At 46.2% G+C, this 19,523-nt stretch overlaps 1 protein-coding gene across 1 annotated transcript; it reads left to right on the top strand.

Annotated features, from left to right (window-relative positions):
- The first annotated feature begins 725 nt into the window (after positions 1-725).
- Positions 726-18,556, top strand: LOC132422624 (zinc finger protein 77-like). The gene is given in 7 exon segments (XM_060007439.2): positions 726-758; positions 760-823; positions 826-1,043; positions 1,046-1,162; positions 13,767-13,893; positions 15,913-16,093; positions 16,728-18,556. Coding segments are annotated over 7 exon segments (1,812 nt in total). The 3' UTR covers positions 17,800-18,556.
- Positions 18,557-19,523: the final 967 nt, after the last annotated feature.

Genomic DNA, 19,523 nt, shown 5'->3' with positions numbered 1-19,523 from the left:
TAGATATATAAAATGTCCAGAATAGGTAAATCCAGTGAGACAGAAAGTATTTTAGTGGTGATCAGGAGGTAGGGTTATCATGGATATAAAATAGCCTTATAATTTGTTTTTTTAAATGAAGATATATTTCACATACTCTCACATACGTTCACACTTTTAAGTGTAAAACTCAGTGGCTTTTTGTACATCGCACAGCTGTGCAACCACCGCTATACAATCTGAATAAGGAAATATAGACTTCTACGTTTCAAAATTCACTTGGACTGACTAAAGCCTGATCGGACACAAATTTCTTTGCAGTGTAAAATGCACACCTGAGAACGGTGACATTTCACACCTATGTATGTGCTGAGGCTGCAGGGAGGCTGGGGCCTCGGGGTCCGACTTCCCAGGGGGAAAGGTCCCTGGCTTTTGGGTTGCTGATCTCAAGCCCCAGAGGCAGGAAGCGGGGACGAAAAGTGGGACCTCCCCGTGTCAAGGGTCACACTTCAAAACCTAGCCTGACCCTGCCTTGCACGTGTTGATGTCACTGAGAGTTTGGTTCTTAACGGGCACATTCCCCCGGTGACTTCTCCCCAGTCAGTGTCCTGACTCCGGAGTTCACGAAGCCCTGTGTCTCGTCCTTTCTCATCCTCACTCCCGATATGGAGCGATCCGCGGGGAAACTGAATCTGGACTTCCAGGTGCAGGAGGAGGACACAGGGGAGCCGCCCAGCTGCGAGCAGATGCCACAGGGACCTCCTGGCTGGGAGCGGGTTCTTGCACGGAGGCCAAGTCCCGGGCTGGGGAATCAGCGACGCGTGTCCCTGTGGCCTGTCACTCGGAGCAGGGGCGGGGCCTGGTTGAACTGTCCAGTCAGCGGAGACTGGGCGGGGTCTCGACAACCAGCCAATCAGGGTAGGAAGGGACCAGGAGGACTGCCCATCGGGGCGGGGGCGGGGCAAGGGTTACCGCCCAATCAGGGCTCGGGCCCCGGAGCGCCGTCCAATGAGGGCGGGCGACGGGCGCGTTCCGAGCCCCCGGAAGTTTCTCTCAGCGGCCCGCACGCTGGTGCAAACTTGTCCCGCTCGGCCTTAGGTGTCGCGTCCCCGTCGGTCTTACCTGCCCAGGTCGGAGGGTCGCCTGGGGGACTCTTCAGAGAACCCGGAAGGAGGCGGAGATGGTGAGCTCGCGGCCCGGGGCCCGAACAAGGAAAAAGCTGCTTCGAACTGGCCGGACCTGCCGGAAGAGGCAGTCTGGCCAGGGTCTCCCTGCGTCCCACCCACTCCCGTGTCCAGACCCAATTCTCCCCCTCGGCCGCGGGGAGGGGACCCGGCTTCCAGTCCCGGGATCCCAACTTGACTCTCCCCCTTGGCGGCGGATTGGGGTCCGGGCATCCGGACTGAGCCCTGGGCGGAGTGGGCTTGCGAGGGAGGAAAGGACGGTCAGAAGCTGGGGGCGAGGGAGGTCTTCCCTGGATCTGACAGATAAAGTCAAGCCCGGACTTGGCAAGGAGACTGAATTGCAAATACTGTTGCGATAGCGCCGAGGCTCGGATCTCAGAGATATGTCAGCCTCTCCAACCGCGCAGAAAAAGGCTTTTTCTCTTCTGTGTGAGGAGGGAAGTTGGGCGAGTGAGGGCGGTGCGCGGACTGCGGGTCAGTGTGGCTGGACTGAACAGGGTCCCCTGGGTCTCCTATTCTCTGGAGAAGCTGACCAGGGGCTTTTTCGGAACCTCAGTGCTGCTCAGGTGTGGGGCCGTCCCAGCGTTCCCTCCTCCTGTGGGGAGGGAGCCTGGTGATGTGCGTAAGAAATGGGACGGGGAAAAGTTGGTGGAGCCCAGATGTGTGAGTAGGTCAGGAGGGCCGGACCTCCTAATGTCAAAGGTCAAAGTCAAACTGGCTCCTGCTTTGTTATAAAGCAGAAACTAACACACCGTTGTAAAGCAACTATACTCTAATAAAGGTGTTAAAAAAAAAAACCCACCAAAAAAACTGGCTCCTGCAATGCCTGCAGTGGTGTCACAGAGTGTCTTTGTTCTTAAAGGAAGGGCACAGATCCACAGTGACATTGCCCTCCATCCGTCCCCTGACCCAGGAGTTCCCCAGGTCCTCCTCTATCATGTTCAATAATAATCAGTATTGATGCCGCAAAGAACAAAGCGGTTTATTTGGGGGTCTTAAGAATTTCAATTTGGGGTACACAGGTTCTGGCAAAACCAGAGTGTTCTGGGGAAGAGAAAGAGTCAGGAGTTTATAAAGCACAAGCCACAAACAAGGTTGTTAAAGTTGTCTGGCAGAAATTATGATTGACTCTGACAGACGCGGAGGAAAATTCAAGTAACCATTAAATTAAGAAGAAAGGGAATTTTATTCGAGCCAAACTAAGGATTATAACCCAGGAGACAGTCTCTCAGAAGCTCTGAGAACTGTTCCACCAGTTAGAAGTCGAAAACACAGTCATGTACATTTTTGAGATGAAAGATCGTACATCAAAATGACATACTGACATTTCACATAAAGTTCACCAAAGATACATAGTCCAGGTAAGCACGTACAAAAGTAGTAAGACAGAAGTTACATTGCTAGCCTCAAAAGAAAGGGAAAATTTTGATCTTTACGTTTGAGAAGGCGTTCCCATCTTTGAAGAGGTGTGGTTACCGTGTAGTGCATATGCTTAAACACTAAGTGGGGAGGGAGGAGCTCCAAACAGACGGAGAGAGAGCGTTTTATGTTAAAATTTACTTGTGCTTTCTCAAAGTATAAATTTTATTTCATCACACAGGGAAGGAAATATTTGTCCTTAAGGGATAGGCTGTCACGAGTTATGTAGGGGAAGGGTCCAATAAGTATCTTGACTTTCTGGGTCATTGGGCAGATGTTCTGGATGCCTGCGTTAAGTCAGTAAGTGGTCAAAAGTTCAGATTCCATCTGGGCTGAGACCTGCATAAGCCCCACTTCCTCAGTGGCCTCCTGGCTCCATTTTAGAGCGCTCTCTTAGCAATACTGACTCCATTTTGATTTTCCTTTCACACCTGTCCCCTCGTGCCCCAGCCCTTGGACTAAAGGGCAGGGGCAGCCCTGGACAGGTGGGGATACTAGGAGGGGAGACTGAGTCAGCACTTTTCTGTTTAGGAGAAAGGGTCTGCAAGCTTTGGGCTGATGCTGTGTGGCCAGGAGCAGATTCTGCGTATAGCCCAGGATCCTGGCGGCCAGGTGTGGCGTCCCATAGAAAGCCAGGCGGTAAAGGGCTGAAGGCAACAAACGGCACTTCCGCCCTGCTCCGCCACGTGACCTACAGCTGGCCCTTCTCTCAGAATCAAGCCTGCAACGTTGTCAATCAGGGCCTGAAGGGGGTCCATCCAATCAGGGCGTGAGGGATCGAGCCTCATCCAATCAGAGCCGGGGGCGGGCGTATCCCCCCTGCGGGGACGTCGCTCTCCGCCTCCTGGGAGTCCAGCGCGCCACATGGGGTCCAGGTGTCCGCTCGCTGTCCCTCTCACCTGCGCGGGCGGTCGGGCCGCAGGGCCGCGGAGAGGACGCCGTGAGAACCGAGAGCAGGGCTGAGATGGTGAGTGCGCGGGCCATGCGCTGAGACCCGCCGGGGCTCGTTCCAACTGGCCGGAACGGGCCGCGGGCCCCGTCTCCCTGTCCGCAGTCCGCACTCAACTCTTTACCCTCTTCCACGAGTCCCATCCACGCACAGGGTCTGAGCGCCCTGATCTGTTCCTGGGCCGGGAGGGCAGGGGGTGGGGTCCGAGGTAGCACAAGCGGAGCAGACGCTCAGGCGCTGGTGGGGAGGGGACCCGCCCTGGACCTGACAGATGAAGTCCAGCCCAGACTTGTCAAGCAAGGAGCCTGTATTGCGAATGCTGTTGCGATAGCGCCGAGGCTGGGATCTCAGAGAGGTGCCAGCGTCTCCAACCACACAGCAAAGGGCTTTTCTCTTCTCTGTGAGGCGGGTGAGAGCAAGGCTGTTTTTCAGGATCGGGGCTCCCTGTGGTCAGCGCATTCTCGGCCCAGGTCTGCAAGGGCTTGTTCTGCAGCTCATTGTCTCTTGGGGTGGGGCTGCGGGTGAGGGTGGGGTTGAGGTGGGGGAGAAACCTAAAATCAGGGGCCTGTGGGTGAGAAGCCTGATCAAAGGTGGGCTAAGAAATAGTCGTTGACCTTAAAAATAAAAATCAGCTGTTTACCAGCAAAAATGGGTTTATTTGGGAACAACAAAGAATTGCAATTTGGGACAGACAACGAATAGTAAAAGCCATATGCAAGTCCAAGGAACTTACTTACTGGAGAGAAAGGATGGAGTTGGGAGAGGTTATAGTACTGAAGCAACTTCCACTGGAGAAAATGGAGAGTTCAGGGTGATGCTGGTTTCTCACTGGCTAGCTGCTGGGGTAGCCAGTTTCTTGAGCAGATGCCATGCATGCACATCTTTTCCTGTTGTGGCCTTCAATTGGTGATTCTTTCTTGTTTCCATTTGTTCTGTTGGGGTCTCTAATTGACACTTGTTCCTGTAACTGACATCACGTGGTACTGGCCGAGGCTCCCTCTTCTCCCCACCAACATCTTTTTTAGTGAGTTTTCTCTTAATTTTCACATGGCCACTGAGAATACTTGGTCAAGCCTGTAGCATAAAATAATCTAAACTTCAAAACAAGAGACCTTTATCCAAATGAGTTCCTGCAGGGGGAGAAGGGTCTGTTGCACCAGGCACAGGGGGCTCTGCAGGAAAGGGGACATCTGACCCTAAGATCTGCAAGTATCTCAGGAGTTGGGCAAAGAGAGTTTTTCTCTTATACAGAGGAGTAAACATCACCAGGAGGGACCAGGTGTGATGCTCGGATAGCAGATCCCTGAGGCCAGCCTGTCCTTAGGGGTCTGTCGTCTGGCTGCGGTGAGGCCAGGTCAGGGGGAAGGAGAGGAGCTGAACCAAAGTTTGGCCAACAAGCATTTGTTCTGCTTGGTCAGTGGGGGGAACAGTTCTGCTAATCACTGATGAGGTGGAGATGGGGCTCTGAGGGGACTGCGTCTGGCCTTGTCCTGGATAAACAGGGGGCCTCCGTGTGAGTCTTATCTGAGTCAGGTGGGGCACGGGGGTGGTTTCTTGCAGCCTGCCGTTTTCCAGAAGAACAAAGGGTGGGGGTCCTTTCACCTCCCATCGAAGTTTCCAGGAGCACAGGGCTCAGGGAGGGTTCAGCATTGTCCCCTGACACCTGTGAGCAGCCTCCTCTGGGTCCAGCTCAGCACTAATAGCTTCCCCTGATCCAGCTTCCGGTTTCAGCAAGTGTAAAATTCCGCATTCTTTCTGCCTGGTTTCTTCTCCTTAGTGAGGGTAGTAAGCGTCTCAGGTCTTTGCCCTTTCCTGCTGACTTGTATTATTCTGGGTATTTGGGCCTTAACCAGAGATACCTCTGGGGAGAAGTGTCTCAGTACAGAAAATGTTTTCTCTTCCATTAGAATTTCAGGAAATGCAGGCAGTCCAACCCCTTCGTGTGAAATGGGTGGACATACTGATTAAAAAGATTCATAGGAATCATAGTGGCTCTTCCATGCAGGGTGCAGAGTTCTGACACTGTCTGATTCTTGTCTACTTCCTGTTATTAGGTGGTCAACAGAGATGAATGGAAATTCTGTGAAATGTGACCAGTGCTACTGAGACTTGCTCACTTCTTTTTAGATGAGTTACAGCTCGTCATCATGAGGATATTAGTGAACTGATGCCTGTCTTCTGAAAGGGATGAGCAGTATCCTGTTCCTCAAATCATAAAAGTGCCCCAGAATTTCCCTAGGTGAAGGAACGTGGCCTTGGGTCCTGCTGTCCACCCTACCCCACTCCTACGCTGGTGGCCTCCAGGCCATAGAACCACCACAGAAGGATCTGTTTGTGGCATGAGCGTAGGGGAGGGGATCCACCTGCAGGAATGCTAGGGGTGGTTTGTCCTCTGAGGTTCTGCTGGCCTCAGCTGTTCCCTGACCTTTGCTTTTGGCTTCATCCAAGAGAGTTGATGCTCTGAGTGTTACGTGTGCACCCTGAGTGAGTCTGTGAAGGTCAGGCGTGGAGAAGGCTCCTTGAGCTCAACTGCTGTTGAGAGGGTTGATGAATTGGAGAGTTTCTCTGGGTCAGAACTTCAACTTGAGCGTTTCCTCCTGGGTGAGAATTGAGACCCAGAAGGAGGGAGTATTTCCACACTGAGAGAGGCAGCACAGGCGTGTGGAGCTCTGGAGCTCAGTCCCTCCCCCTGCCCTGGGGGCGCCCAGCCAGGCTGTGTGTCAGCAGGGGGATCCCAGCCCCCCAGCTCGGATGGCTTTGACCTTCTGACTTGGGGTTTCCTTGTGCACCGTGGGCAGCAGGCCGCTGATCTGAGCGGCTCACACTTGGCTGCTCTTCCCTTTTGTTTGTTTGATGGAATCTTGTGTCATGTGACTCAGTGTGAGTACTGAAGACTTTTGTTCCCTTACTTGAAGGTGTAGATATTTATTCCCTTGGTTGGCTGGTAGCACTTCCCAGTGAGCGGCCCCCAGGGTGCCCATCATCCTGGTCTTATTTATTTATTTATTTATTTCCATACGCGGGCCTCTCACTGTTGTGGCCTCTCCCGTTGCGGAGCACAGGCTCCGGACGCGCAGGCTCAGCAGCCATGGCTCATGGGCCCTGCCGCTCCGCGGCATGTGGGATCTTCCCGGACCGGGGCACGAACCCGTGTCCCCTGCATCGGCAGGTGGACTCTCAACCACTGCACCACCAGGGAAGCCCCCGGTCTTTTTGTTATTCTTTGCAGCTTTACATATGTCCTTCATCACCAAGCATCATTTTGTTTGATTTTGCTTCTGCTGAATTTGTAATAAGTGAATATGACCCGTACCACACAAGTAATGCCACACAGAAGGCTTCTCTGTGGTTCTCAGCCCCAGTCTGTTTCACACGTGTTGGTTTCAGCGGTCACCTGGTTAAATCCTCCATCCAGTCGTGTGAGGCTTGAGTTGTCTCATGTTTAATTTTGATTTGTCAGCAGCGCCGTTAAACTCCTTGATTTTGTCTCCAAGTGCCAGTGCAATATAAATTTTGTACATGTGGAAGGAAAATTGTAGGATTGTAGATTATGGATATTTTCAAAATACTAGGAAGTGTGGATGGAGGGCTGGAGACGAGTGTTTATTCCACGTCATTTCCAGCAGATGGAGATTTGGAAATTCCAGCTTAATTTTGTTCATCTCAAGTGTGTAAAATGGATCTGCTTGTGATTGTATATTGGTCTTTACTGATAATCATTGAGTCTGAGCATTTCTTATAGGTGGTGGCTCATCTTCTGTGAGATAGTTTTCAGTTGTTTTCTCACCTTTAATTCATTTGTATATTTATTGATTTTTTATGTGTTATTTACATACACTGGACATTCATCTCTTTTCATTTCTAGGTATGGCAAAGATGTTCTCCCAAACTGTGGGTTATCGCTTCTTTTTTTCTTTTTTTTAATGTTTATTTATTTATTTATTTGGTTGCACCTGGTCTTAGTTGTGGCAGGCGGGCTCCTTAGTTGTGGCATGCGAACTCTTAGTTGCAGTGTGCATGTGGGAACTAGTTCCCTGACCAGGGATCGAACCCAGACCCCCTGCATTGGGAGTGCAGAGTCTTAACCAGTGCACCACCAGGGAAGTCCCTATCATTTCTTTTTATTCTACACTTCATGGACAATTCTTAACTTTAATAGCCTTGAACTGAATTTATCCACCTCTTCCGTTGTAGCTCTTTTTTCTTTTCGTGTATAGGAAAATTTCCCCTACTCTCAAGTCATGAGTGAGTTTGCCTGTAACTTCTCAATGTGTTCTACTTTCTTCTTTCACAGTTAAGTTCACAGTGAATTGGTTATTGCATGTGCAGTTACTAAGGAAAAAGATTTCTTATTCCCCTGTAAATACCCAGTAATCACTGCCCCTCAGGTCAAAGTGTCATCATCTGGCCCCTGCCCAGCAGCTTATGCTCTGGCGTTGATCCACTTGACAAAAACAGGTGGGCCTGTTTCAGTGCGCTGTTTTTCCATTGGTGTATTTGTCCATCCCTCTGTTAACACCATCCTGTCCTAATCACTGCAGTTTAAAACGCTTCAATGTCTGTTACGGAATATCCCACCACCTTGTTCCATAGAAAATTTTGGCTATTATTAGAAATTTGTTTTCCATTTCAGTTTTTAGAAGTAGTTTTTCTCTAAGTTCAAACAAAACAGAATCAAACCATCCCCAAAACAAGCCAATTTTAGATTTAATGGAATTTTCTTAAAACTCTTAACCTGTTCGGGAGAAGCTGACATCCTGGTCTCTTTTCTGTGGATATGCACCATCCCTTCATTCATTTCCTTCTAGGATGGTGTTAGTCAATAATGTTTTGAAATTTTTCCATTAAATTGTTTTATATTTTTTATTAAACATATTTTAGAAAGAAAGTTAATTTTAATGACAATTAGTTTAAATTATTTATTTATTTATTTTTGACTGCGCTACGTGTCATCTTAGTTCCCCAACCAGGGATCGAACCCATGCCCTCTGCAGTGGAAGCTCCAAGTCTTAACCACTGGACAGCCAGAGAAGTCCCCTAATGACAATTAGTTTTAAAAGTCTATGTTAAGAAAAGTCTGTTTAAACTTTTACATTTCTACTGCTTGTTTCTTTTTTTTTTTTAATTATTTTTTAAAATTGAAGTGTACTTGACTTACAGTGTTGTGTTAATTACTGCTGTATGGCAAAGTGATTCAGTTATTTCTTTTTTAAAATATTCTTTTCCATTATGGTATGTCATAGGATATTGAATATAGTTATCTGTGCTGTACAGTAGGACCTTGTTGTTTATCCATTCTGTATATAAAAGCTTACATCTGCTCACCCCAACCTCCCACCCCATTCTACCCCCAACTCCCTCCCCCTTGGCAACCACCAGTCTGTTCTCTGTGTCCGTGATTCTGTTTCTGTTTCAGAGGCAGGTTCATTTGTGTCATATTTTAGAGTCCACGTATAAGTGATATTATATGGTATTTGTCTTTCTCTATTTGACTTACTTCACTTAGTATGATAATCTCTAGTTGCATCCATTTTGCTGCCAATGGCATTATTTCATTCTTTTTTATGGCTGAGTAATATTCCATTGTGTACACATACCACATCTTCTTTATCCATTCCTCTGTTCATGGACACTTAGGTTGTTTCCATGTCTTGGCTATTGTGAACAGTGCTGCTATGAACATAGGGGTGCATGTATCTTTTTGAATTATGGTTTTGTCTGGACATATGTCTCAGAGTGGGATTGCTGGATCATATGGCAATTCTATTTTTAGTTTTATGGAGAATCTTCATACTGTTTTCCACAGTGACTGTACCAATTTACATTCCCACCAACAGTGTAGGAGGGTTCCCTTTCCTTTTCTCCGCACCTACTCTCCAGCGTTTGTTATTTGTAGACTTTTTAATGATGGCCATTGTCACTGGCATGAGGTGTAGTTTTTATTTCATTTCTCTAATAATTAGTGATGTTGAGCATCTTTTCATGTGCCTATTGGCCATCTGTATTTCTTCTTTGGAGAAATGCCTATTTAGGTCTTCTGCCCATTTTGGATTGGGTTGTTTTTGTTGTTGTTGTTGAGTTGTATGAGCTGTTTATATATTTTGGGTTTTTTTGTTTTTGTTTTTGTTTTTTTTTGCAGTACACGGGCCTCTCACCGCTGTGGCCTCTCCCGTTGCAGAGCACAGGCTCCAGAGGCGCAGGCTCAGCGGCCATGGCTCACAGGTCCAGCCGCTCCGCGGCATGGGGGATCCTCCCAGACCGGGGCATGAACCCGTGTCCCCTGCATTGGCAGGCGGACTCCCAACCACTGTGCCACCAGGGAATCCCTGTTTATATATTTTGGAATTAAGCCCTTGTTGGTCGCATCGTTTGCAAATATTTTCTCCTGTTGTGTAGGTTGTCTTCACTCTCCTCTATTAATAATTTTAAAAATCAAGCATGTATGGCAGATCAGTATTAGAGAGATTTCTGTGTCTGTTATTACCAAGAGCTCAGAGTGAGAAATATGTTTGAATACTTGAAAAGACTCTGAGCAGAAACAAGACTTGAAGTGTGGTTTTATGATAAACCACTCAGAAAACCTCAGTCATCCAATACTAAAAACACAGAAGATAAACAGGCATTTACTAAACTCATTGTCTCCAGCACATGACACATGACATATTAAGGCATCTTTTGCTCCCATCCTGGTATATGTAGCAAAACAACACGTTTTAAATAGAAACCAGCACTTCTGCTCAAATACATTGGGCAGCTTTTTTTTTTTTTTTTTTGCGGTACGCGGGCCTCTCACTGTTGTGGCCTCTCCCGTTGCGGAGCACAGGCTCCGGACGCGCAGGCTCAGCGGCCATGGCTCACAGGCCTAGCCACTCAGCGGCATGTGGGATCCTCCCGGACCGGGGCACGAACCCGTGTCCCCTGCATCGGCAGGCGGACTCTCAACCACTGCGCCACCAGGGAAGCCCAGCAGATTTTTTAAAATATATTTTCCAATTCTACATACCCTGAAAGCTCTCATGGTCAATCACATCTTGACCCAAGGCAGCCCAGCAGTGTACACAGATATCTGTTTACTAAACAGGAGCAGTTCCCCATTGAACAATAGGAAGGAACTACAAAGCAGATAATGTTTAAAGTTCCAAGACTGGTATTTCAATTGCTTTCAAGCAATTTATGCCTTAGTGATAAGGAGATAGATGAGATGATTGAACGTGAGAGTCCATTAATATGGATCCTGCAGGGGAATAATTGTTCATTGGTATTTTGCCCCATTGGGATGAGAGTTTGAAAAGCACTTCATATTTCTTTCTTTCTTTCTTTTTTAATTTATATTTTTGGCTGCGTTGGGCCTTCATTGCTGCACACACGCTTTCTCTAGTTGTGGCGAGCTGGGGCTACTCTTCGTTGTGGTGTGTGGGCTTCTCATTGTGGTGGCTTCTCGTTGTGGAGTACGGGCTCTAGGCACATGGGCTTCAGTAGTTGTGAAACACAGGCTCAGTAGTTGTGGCACGCAGGCTCGGTAGTTGTGGCTCATGGGCTATAGAGCACAGGCTCAGTAGCTGTAGCACACAGGCTTAGTTGCTCCGTGACATGTGGGATCTTCCCGGACCAGGGCTCAAACCCGTGTCCCCTGCATTGGCAGGCGGATTCTCAACCACTGCACCACCAGGGAAGTCCTGAATCTATTTTTTAAACAGCTTTAGTTGACATATAATTTATATACCATAAGGTTTCCCTGTTCAGAGTGTAAAATTCCAGGGTGTTAGTATATTTACAATTGTGCAAGCATCCTCATATTCTGATTTTAAATCATTTTTATCACCCCAAAAGAAAACTTGTATCTGCTGGCAGTCACCCCTCATTCCAGGACTTCACCCGCCCTTGGTCTAGGCAGTTTATTAATCTACTTTCTTTTTCTTTTTTTAAGGGGAACTTTATTTTTATTTATTTATTTTTGGCTGTCTTGAGTCTTCGTTGCTGTGCAGGCTTTTCTCTAGTTGTGGCGAGCGGGGGCTACTCTTCGTTGCCGTGCGCAGGCTTCTCATTGCAGTGGATTATCTTGTTGTGGAGCATGGGCTTTAGGTGTGCGGTCTTCAGTAGTTGTGGCACGTGGGCTCAGTGGTTGCAGCACACAGGCTTAGTTGCTCCGCAACATGTGGGATCTTCCTGGACCAGGGCTCGAACCCGTGTCCCCCTGAATTGGCAGGCAGATTCTTAACCCCTGCACCACGGGGGAAGTCCTATTAATCTACATTCTATCTCTATAGATTTGCTCATTCTGTGCCTTTCGTATAAGTGTTATGTGGAGTCTTAATGTTCTTAAAGTTTATTGGTTTTGTGCCACCGATCAGTACAATATTCCTCTTCTGGCAAATAATATTCCGCTGTGAGATTATATTGTGTTTGCTTATCCAAGTCACTTGATGATCTTTTGATTTGTTTCCACTTTTTGGCTGTCATAAGTCATGCTGCTGTGAATATCTGCGTATTAGTTTTTGTGTTGGTGTTCGCTTTCACCTCCTCTCTTGGGTAGATAGATACCTAGGGTGGAATTGCTGTGTTATGTGGTGACACTGTGTTATCATTTTGAGGATCTGCTGGACTGTCTTCCAAAGTGGCTTCACCATTTTACCTTCCCATCAACAGTGTGTGAGGTTCCAACTTCCCCACATCCTTGCCTGCCCCGCCTTGCCTTGTTTGTCCATCTTATATCCATCCTGGTGGGTGTGAAGTATCTGCCTGTAGCTTTGGCATTTCCCTGATGAGTGTCGTCCAGCATCTTTTCATGGGCTTATTGGCCACTTGTATTTATTCTTTGGAGAAATGTCTGCTCACATTATTTGTCCATTATTTATGCATTATTTGTTTTTCTCGTTGCCCTTTATTTTTTATTGTTATCCTATTAGTTTTTTAAAATGTATTTAAAATACAAGTTTCTTATCAGGTGTGTGATTAGCAAACCCCAGTCGCAGACTCAGGCGAGGCAGCCTTGCCTTCTTTGTAGCTGATGTATTTGGAATTTTTTATAATTTAGATTGTCAGACTATATTTTGGATTAAAATTCTAATTTATAAAAATAATTGCTTGCTTTATATTTCAGGGGTCTGGTGTCATCCATATTGTCCTAAAGATAATAACTAGGTGTTTTTTTCTCTCTGTTTAAGTCTCCTTTGGCCCTATTGCCGTCAGATCCTTCTGCGACTCTTCTTTGTGGAACATTTTCCTCCATTTCTGGGCACATGATTATCTGAGAGGCCCTGCTGGCTTGACAGATCCCTCAGGAAACAGGCTGTCTCTTACCCCACAGCTGTCCCAGGCCGTGGGCCCTGGCCTGCGTCTGTGCCCTCGGTGTCCACCTCATCCTGGCAGGGGGTCGTGTCTGCCTCTGTTGGATATGAGGGGACTGGCCCAGGCTTTTACATGCTGTTCAGTCCAGGCGAGAGTTGTTCAGATGCAGCGGCCCTGGAAAATCAGTGTTCACGACCTCCTGACAGTCTGCTCCTGCTTGGAGTTTCAAGGAAATAACTTTTGACCAAACCAAGTATTCATTTCCTTCTTATCTGAATGATGATTTTATTTTCAGTCTTTACCACCTCAGGTTCTGCTCTCTCACTAAAAACAATTTTTTTAAAAAATTGAAGTACAGTTGATTTACAGTATTGTGTTAGGGGACTTTCCTGGTGGTCCAATGGTTAAGACTCCGAGCTTCCACTTCAGGGGGTGCAGGTTCAATCCCTGGTCAGGGAACTAAGATCCCATGTCCTGGGTGGCGCAGCCAAAAAGTTAAAAAAAAATAAATTGTGTGTTAGTTTCAGGTGCACAGCAAAGTGATTCCCTTATACACACACACACACACACACACATATATGTCTGTATATATCTATAGTCTTTTTTTCCAATTATTTTCCATTATAGGTTATTACAGTATATTGAATATAGTTTCCTGTGTAAATTCTTATTGTTTATCTATTTTATATTTGGTAAAAAACAGTTCTTTTTAGTCATGTGTCTATAAGTCTACATCTGTTGTTGCTGTTACACGTTGCTTCAGTTTCCAGCACTTAGCATCACTGAGTAAAATGCATTTGATTGACTTGTGTGTGTTCATTTCCCACAAGAGTGTAAGCTCAGGAGTCCTAGGAATTGAGTCGGTTTCCGACTGCCAGCCTCCCCATCCTCCCACACATGAGGGTGAAGAGGGAGCCTTGCTGACACGGAACCTGTGGCTGTTTCAGGACTCGGTGGTCTTTGAGGACGTGGCTGTGAACTTCACCACAGAGGAGTGGGCTTTGCTGGACCTGGCTCAGAGGAAGCTCTACAGAGACGTGATGCTGGAGACCTTCAGGAACCTGGCCTCCGTGGGTGAGGACAGCTTCCTCCCTGCACTTAGTTTTTAGGGAACAAATATTTCTTACAATGTTCTTTCTTACTGGAACCAAAGAATAGGAATATGTTGAAAAACAGGCAGACGTGGTCCCCACCTTTATAGAACCTACCTAGAGTCAAATAGCTTTTCCATGACCATAAATATTTCTATATTGAATTGATTTTTATTGCTCTTGATCAGAATCCTGAGGCTCCCTAATTGTGTAAATGTGAGCGTGGTCTCCAGTGTTACTTTGGGGCAGTGAGAGCAGCGTTACGGTTTTCACCCTGTGAAAGTTACACTGTGATCAGTACACATTTGACATGATAATCTTGCTGTAGTTAAACTCACACTCACCCATCCTCAGTGACTTGAGGACCAGAGAATCGGCCCATCTCATGGAGGGCTTGTTGTCCTCCATCCTCCCCCTGAGAAGCTTTTCTCCACGAGCAGGACAGCAGCCACGCACCATCTGATCTCCTAGTGGCAGTTGGGTCAGTGGAGATAGGCTTCGTCTAGGGCCTCTGTGCCTGCGATCACCAGGAGGGCACACCTCTCGGGAGGAGCAGGTTCTGTATCAGGGAGAGATATTTGGACATAACTGTTAGAAACATGACTCTGTCTTTGAGAAGTGACGTTTGTCGTTAACCTGGCTTCCCTGTTGGACTTTTAATCCATCGTTGCCCGCTTGAGAAGTCTTTCTGTAGCTCCTTTTATAAAGGGAGCATTTGGGAATGTGCATTTTGCCCAGTTTCTTGCTACTTTGCTTCTCTGGTAATATTGATCTCGACATCAGTCTCCATTCTTTTTGAGGTATTTCTTAGTGGACAGGCTGCCATTTTGACTCATTTTCTCTACCATTGCCAAAGTTCCAAATAGATGAGGTCTTCAGAGTTTTTCTTTGCTTGAGTGATAAGTTAGGTTCTGGACCCAATTGCATCATGTGTGTATCTGTGTGTTTGTGTGTTTAGGCTCCTCACAACTGGCCAACTCAATTCTGACAGCATCTACCCATGGTAGCCTCAAATTCCACAGCTTAAGGGTTCAGTCCTACAAGACTCACCCCTGGTCTTCACCTGCCCTCATCTGATACCAGTTTCAAGCTCAGGTTGTTACCAGTACTTGTGACCAACTGACTATAAATGAGAGAGGTTCCCGTGACCCCCCTCCTCAGGTTCAATTAATCTGCTAGTACACTCACAGGACTCAGAGAAACATTTCATGTACTTCATCACCAGTTTATTATAAAAGGATATAACTCAGGAACAGTCACATGGAAGAGATGCATAGGGCAGTATATGTCAGAAGGGTTTGGAGTTTCCATGCTGTCTCCAGGTGCCAGTCTTCCCATTATCTCCATGTTTTCACCAACATAGATGCTCTCTGAACTTCTTTTTGCTGGGGTGGGGGAGGTTATGGAGGCTTTATTACATATGCATGATTGATTAAATCATTGGCCATTGGCAAGTGATTGAAACTCTGGCTCCTCTCCCATCCCCAGAGGTGCTGGGGTGTCTGGGGGTGTGAGTGGGACTGAAAGTTCCACGCTTTAGTCACATGGTGTCTCCATTGGCAACGAGCCCCCATCCTGCGCTGCTTTTCAACAGTCACCTTCACGAATATAAACCCAATTGTGATGGAAAGGGCTTGTTATGAATAACAACACTTATTTCACCCTTCTGACCCTGAAGCATTTTCAGGAACTGAGAACAGGAGATCAAATATTATTCCATTGCTTTTATCACTCAGGAAATTCCAAAGGTTTTGGGAGCTGTGAGCAGGGAACTGTGGATGAGTACCTGATTTATGTGAGAAGTGTATGTTGGTCATCTGAATGACCAAATATATATGTATATATTTCTTATAAATCACAATATCACACATATATCCTTCCTTCCTTTATAAAACTATTTTACATTTTTGAATCAGCGTATGGAAAAAAAGTACAAATGGCCTCTTTCCTTTATCCCACCATTTCTTTCCCAAGGATTTAGTTATGTTACAAATTGTGGCAGGTTCTTGCCCTCAAGTTAAAACCAGTAGATCAAGTGCTCATTGGGATATTTTGGAGACTGGACTATGCAGTGAAGAGAAAATAGTAAGATTCACAAGAAATGATTCCTGCTCTTTTTTGGAAGAAAACTGGGCATTTCATAACATGAGAGATCAGCGTGTAACCCAGGAGAGGCATTTGAGGTGAGTGGCACTCCCACAAGGAGAAGGGGGATCTTGGCAGAGTGTTAGACTCACTTGAAATTAAATAAAAGATATAAACCTAGGTAAACAATTGTGTACTCACAGAGTTTTTACAACACAATACTTTTATAAATGTGATGTAGACATTGAGCATCTGAAACTTAATTCAGTAGGAAATTTCAATGATCAGGAAACCCAATATGAAAAAAACACTGAAAGTTATGGCTCTGTTTGAGCCCTCAGCTGGAGCATTAAACTTGTTGAACTTTGTCACAATGCAGAGAGTGCCAAAAACATGCCAATTCAGTGCACATGGCAAATACGTAGTCAAAATAATCATTAACATCCATCAATAAATTATTAATAAATCTTTTTTTTTTTTTTTTTTTTTTTTTGCGGTACACAGGCCTCTCACTGTCGTGGCCTCTCCTGTTGCGGAGCACAGGCTCCGGACGCACAGGCTCAGCGGCCGTGGCTCATGGGCCCAGCCACTCCGCGGCATGTGGGATCTTCCCAGACCGGGGCATGAACCCGTGTCCCTTGCATCGGCAGGCGGACGCTCAACCACTGCACCACCAGGGAAGCCCAAGAAATCATCATTAATCCCTAATACTGTGCTTCCTACTTTGAACAGAAATCATTTGGTGGAGAGCCTCTGTGAAGGTAAAGAAGGCCATCAATGTCTAGAAACCCGGAACCAGCTTACACACCTTACTGTGCATAAGGGTTATCTGACTGCAATTCAGCCCTGTAAATGCACTAAGTGTGGAAAAGCCTTCAGGGACCATTCTTTTCAGAGGAATCAGCAAAGATCTCACACCAGACACAAACCTCATCCATGTAAAGAATGTGGGCAAACCTGCACCTGTGTCTCATGCCTAAATCCTCCTGGTGGAACAGACATTGTAGAGAAAACTGACAAACGTCAGGATGATGGGAGAGCATCTAAGAGATATGTGAAAAGTTACAGTAGCAAACAGTCTTTACAGTGTAAGAAATCTAAAAAATCATTCACTTGCCTGTCATCTGTCCAGCGACATGTGAGAGGTCATTATGGACAGAAAATCCACGTTTGTGAAGTATGTGGGAAATCCTTCAGTTATTATTCCCAGATTGCACGGCATGTGAGAACTCACACTGGAGAGAAACCCTATGAATGTAAAGAATGTGGGAAAGCTTTCACTCGCATCTCACACTTCCGAGAACATGTGAGAATGCACACTGGAGAGAAACCCTATGAATGTAAGCAGTGTGGCAAAGCTTTCAGTTGGTGCACTTACCTTCGAGAACACATGAGAACACACAGTGGAGAAAAACCCTGTGAATGTAAGCAGTGCGGCAAAGCCTTCCCCTATCTCAAATCCCTGCAAGGACATGTGAGGATCCACACTGGAGAGAAACCTTATGTGTGTAAGGAACGTGGGAAATCCTACAGTTGTCCCAAATACTTTAGAAAACATGTGAAAACACACAGTGGAATAAAACCCTATGAATGTACAGAATGTGGGAAAATGTTTATTACTTCCTCATCCCTTCGACAACATATAAAAACACACAGTGAAGAGAAACCCTATCAGTGTCAGCAGTGTGGGAAAGCCTTCAGGTATCTGATATCCCTACAAAGACACATGAAGACACACACTGGTGAAAATTCTGAATACAAAACTGTGGAGAAGCCTTCCTTCTCCCTTAAAACCTCATTGTAAATGGAAGCAACCACATGGAGTGAAATCTTATGAATGGAAAGAATGTGGAAAAACCTTCAGCACTTCACTTATTTTGTAAATGAAAACTCAGGGCACAACAGAAATCTTTTGTTATAAACATGGTTTTTCCTTTGTAAGTGCCTCATCCTGAATAGGGATCCCAGTGTATTAATTTCTAGTTCGTGTTGCTGATCTGAACACTTAAGATAATTAATTATCCCTCCATGTCCCCTTCATCTGTACCTCATATAAAACTTGTCTCGTTTCCATTACACTGTCTTTTGAACCCAGGGATGTTAAGCGGTTTTTGGTTTTGGGGGTTTTTTCGGGTGCAACTTGGTATAATTTTAGATGAAAAAAGTTTTGATTCTTACGTCCCATTGTTTTCCTCATACATGATCATGAGACCTGTATTGTTGAAATGTCTTTCCTGGTCTACTGTTACAGATACTGGAATTTTCTGACTCACTGTTTACCCTCCCCTGGAGTATTAAACTGAAATGTATGTCTTTTCCATGTTTCCTTGTTGCATATATGTCCTCACAGAAATTAGTAATTGTGCAAGGTCTTGGAGGACATTCTGTCTCATCTGATTATATTCATAAATTTGACCTCTGTTCATGTCCATGATCTTGGTTGGAAATTGGACATGATCCATGGAGTTAAGAAGAGTGACTTGCTGGCATGAAGATGAAAGTTCCTGTCCAGACAGTTCTACTGAATTGTGTTGTCAGCTTGGGTGAGGTGGGAAACTGTATATCCAGAGTCCTTCTATTAGTGGTTCTGAATTAAAGTTCATGGGAAGAAGAAGATGCATGAGGTCTGGAAAGCAGAAGCGGGGAAGCCATGATTCTTGGGTCTTCTGTACCATCAGGAGACAGAGATGCATGGCAACCTGGTGAGCCTGAGTTCCAGCACCGTTTTCTGACTTCTGGCTCTGCCCATGTGGAACAGCCCCCAACCAGCCGTGTTTGATGTTAGTTCCCTGTTGGGCAGCAGATTCCACACTTGTCCACAAGTTCTCTCATGGATCTTCTTTGGTTTTCAAGTGCACACAGATACTTGCATGTTCCTATGGCTCTTTGGTGTCCATCAGCCTACTTCTTCAGGCTTCAGAAGATCACCTAGTGATTTACTCATATCCTGTGACCCCCCCCCCTTCATGTCCAATGATTCTCATAATTATGTGATTTCTGTAAGAAGCATCTTGTTCCTTTAGTAGAGAGGCTGTTTCCTTCCCAACCAAATGCAGGAAACTCACTTCCCTGGTTGCACTGTTGAGGCTGAACTGACCCTACATTTGTTGTTTCTGGATACTTCTGTGATTGCAATAAGCACTTTTGAATGTATTTGGCCTATTGTGAGCGTTTTCTCTCTCTCTCTCTCTCTCTCTCTCTCTTTTTCTGACTCTGTTGGGTCTTCGTTGCTGCGCATGGGTTTTCTCTAGTTGATGCAAGTGGGGGCTACTCTTCATTGCAGTGTGCAGGCTTCTCATTGTCATGGCTTCTCTTGTTGAAGAGCATGGGCTCTAGCAGGCTCAGTAGTTGTGGCACTTTGGCTTAGTTGCTCCACGGCATGTGGGATCTTCCCAGACCAGGGATCGAACCCGTGTCCCCTGCATTGGCAGGTGGATTCTTAATCACTGCACCACCAAGGAAGCCCATGTTTTCTCTTATAGCTGGCTGCTCTCTAAGCCATAAACCTACTATATTTACTTACCTTGC

The sequence above is a fragment of the Delphinus delphis genome, chromosome 3, assembly GCF_949987515.2.
Source record: "Delphinus delphis chromosome 3, mDelDel1.2, whole genome shotgun sequence".
Taxonomy (NCBI): Eukaryota; Metazoa; Chordata; class Mammalia; order Artiodactyla; family Delphinidae; genus Delphinus; species Delphinus delphis.
Note: the sequence above shows the minus strand (reverse complement) of the source record. Positions and strands in the feature narration are given on the sequence as shown.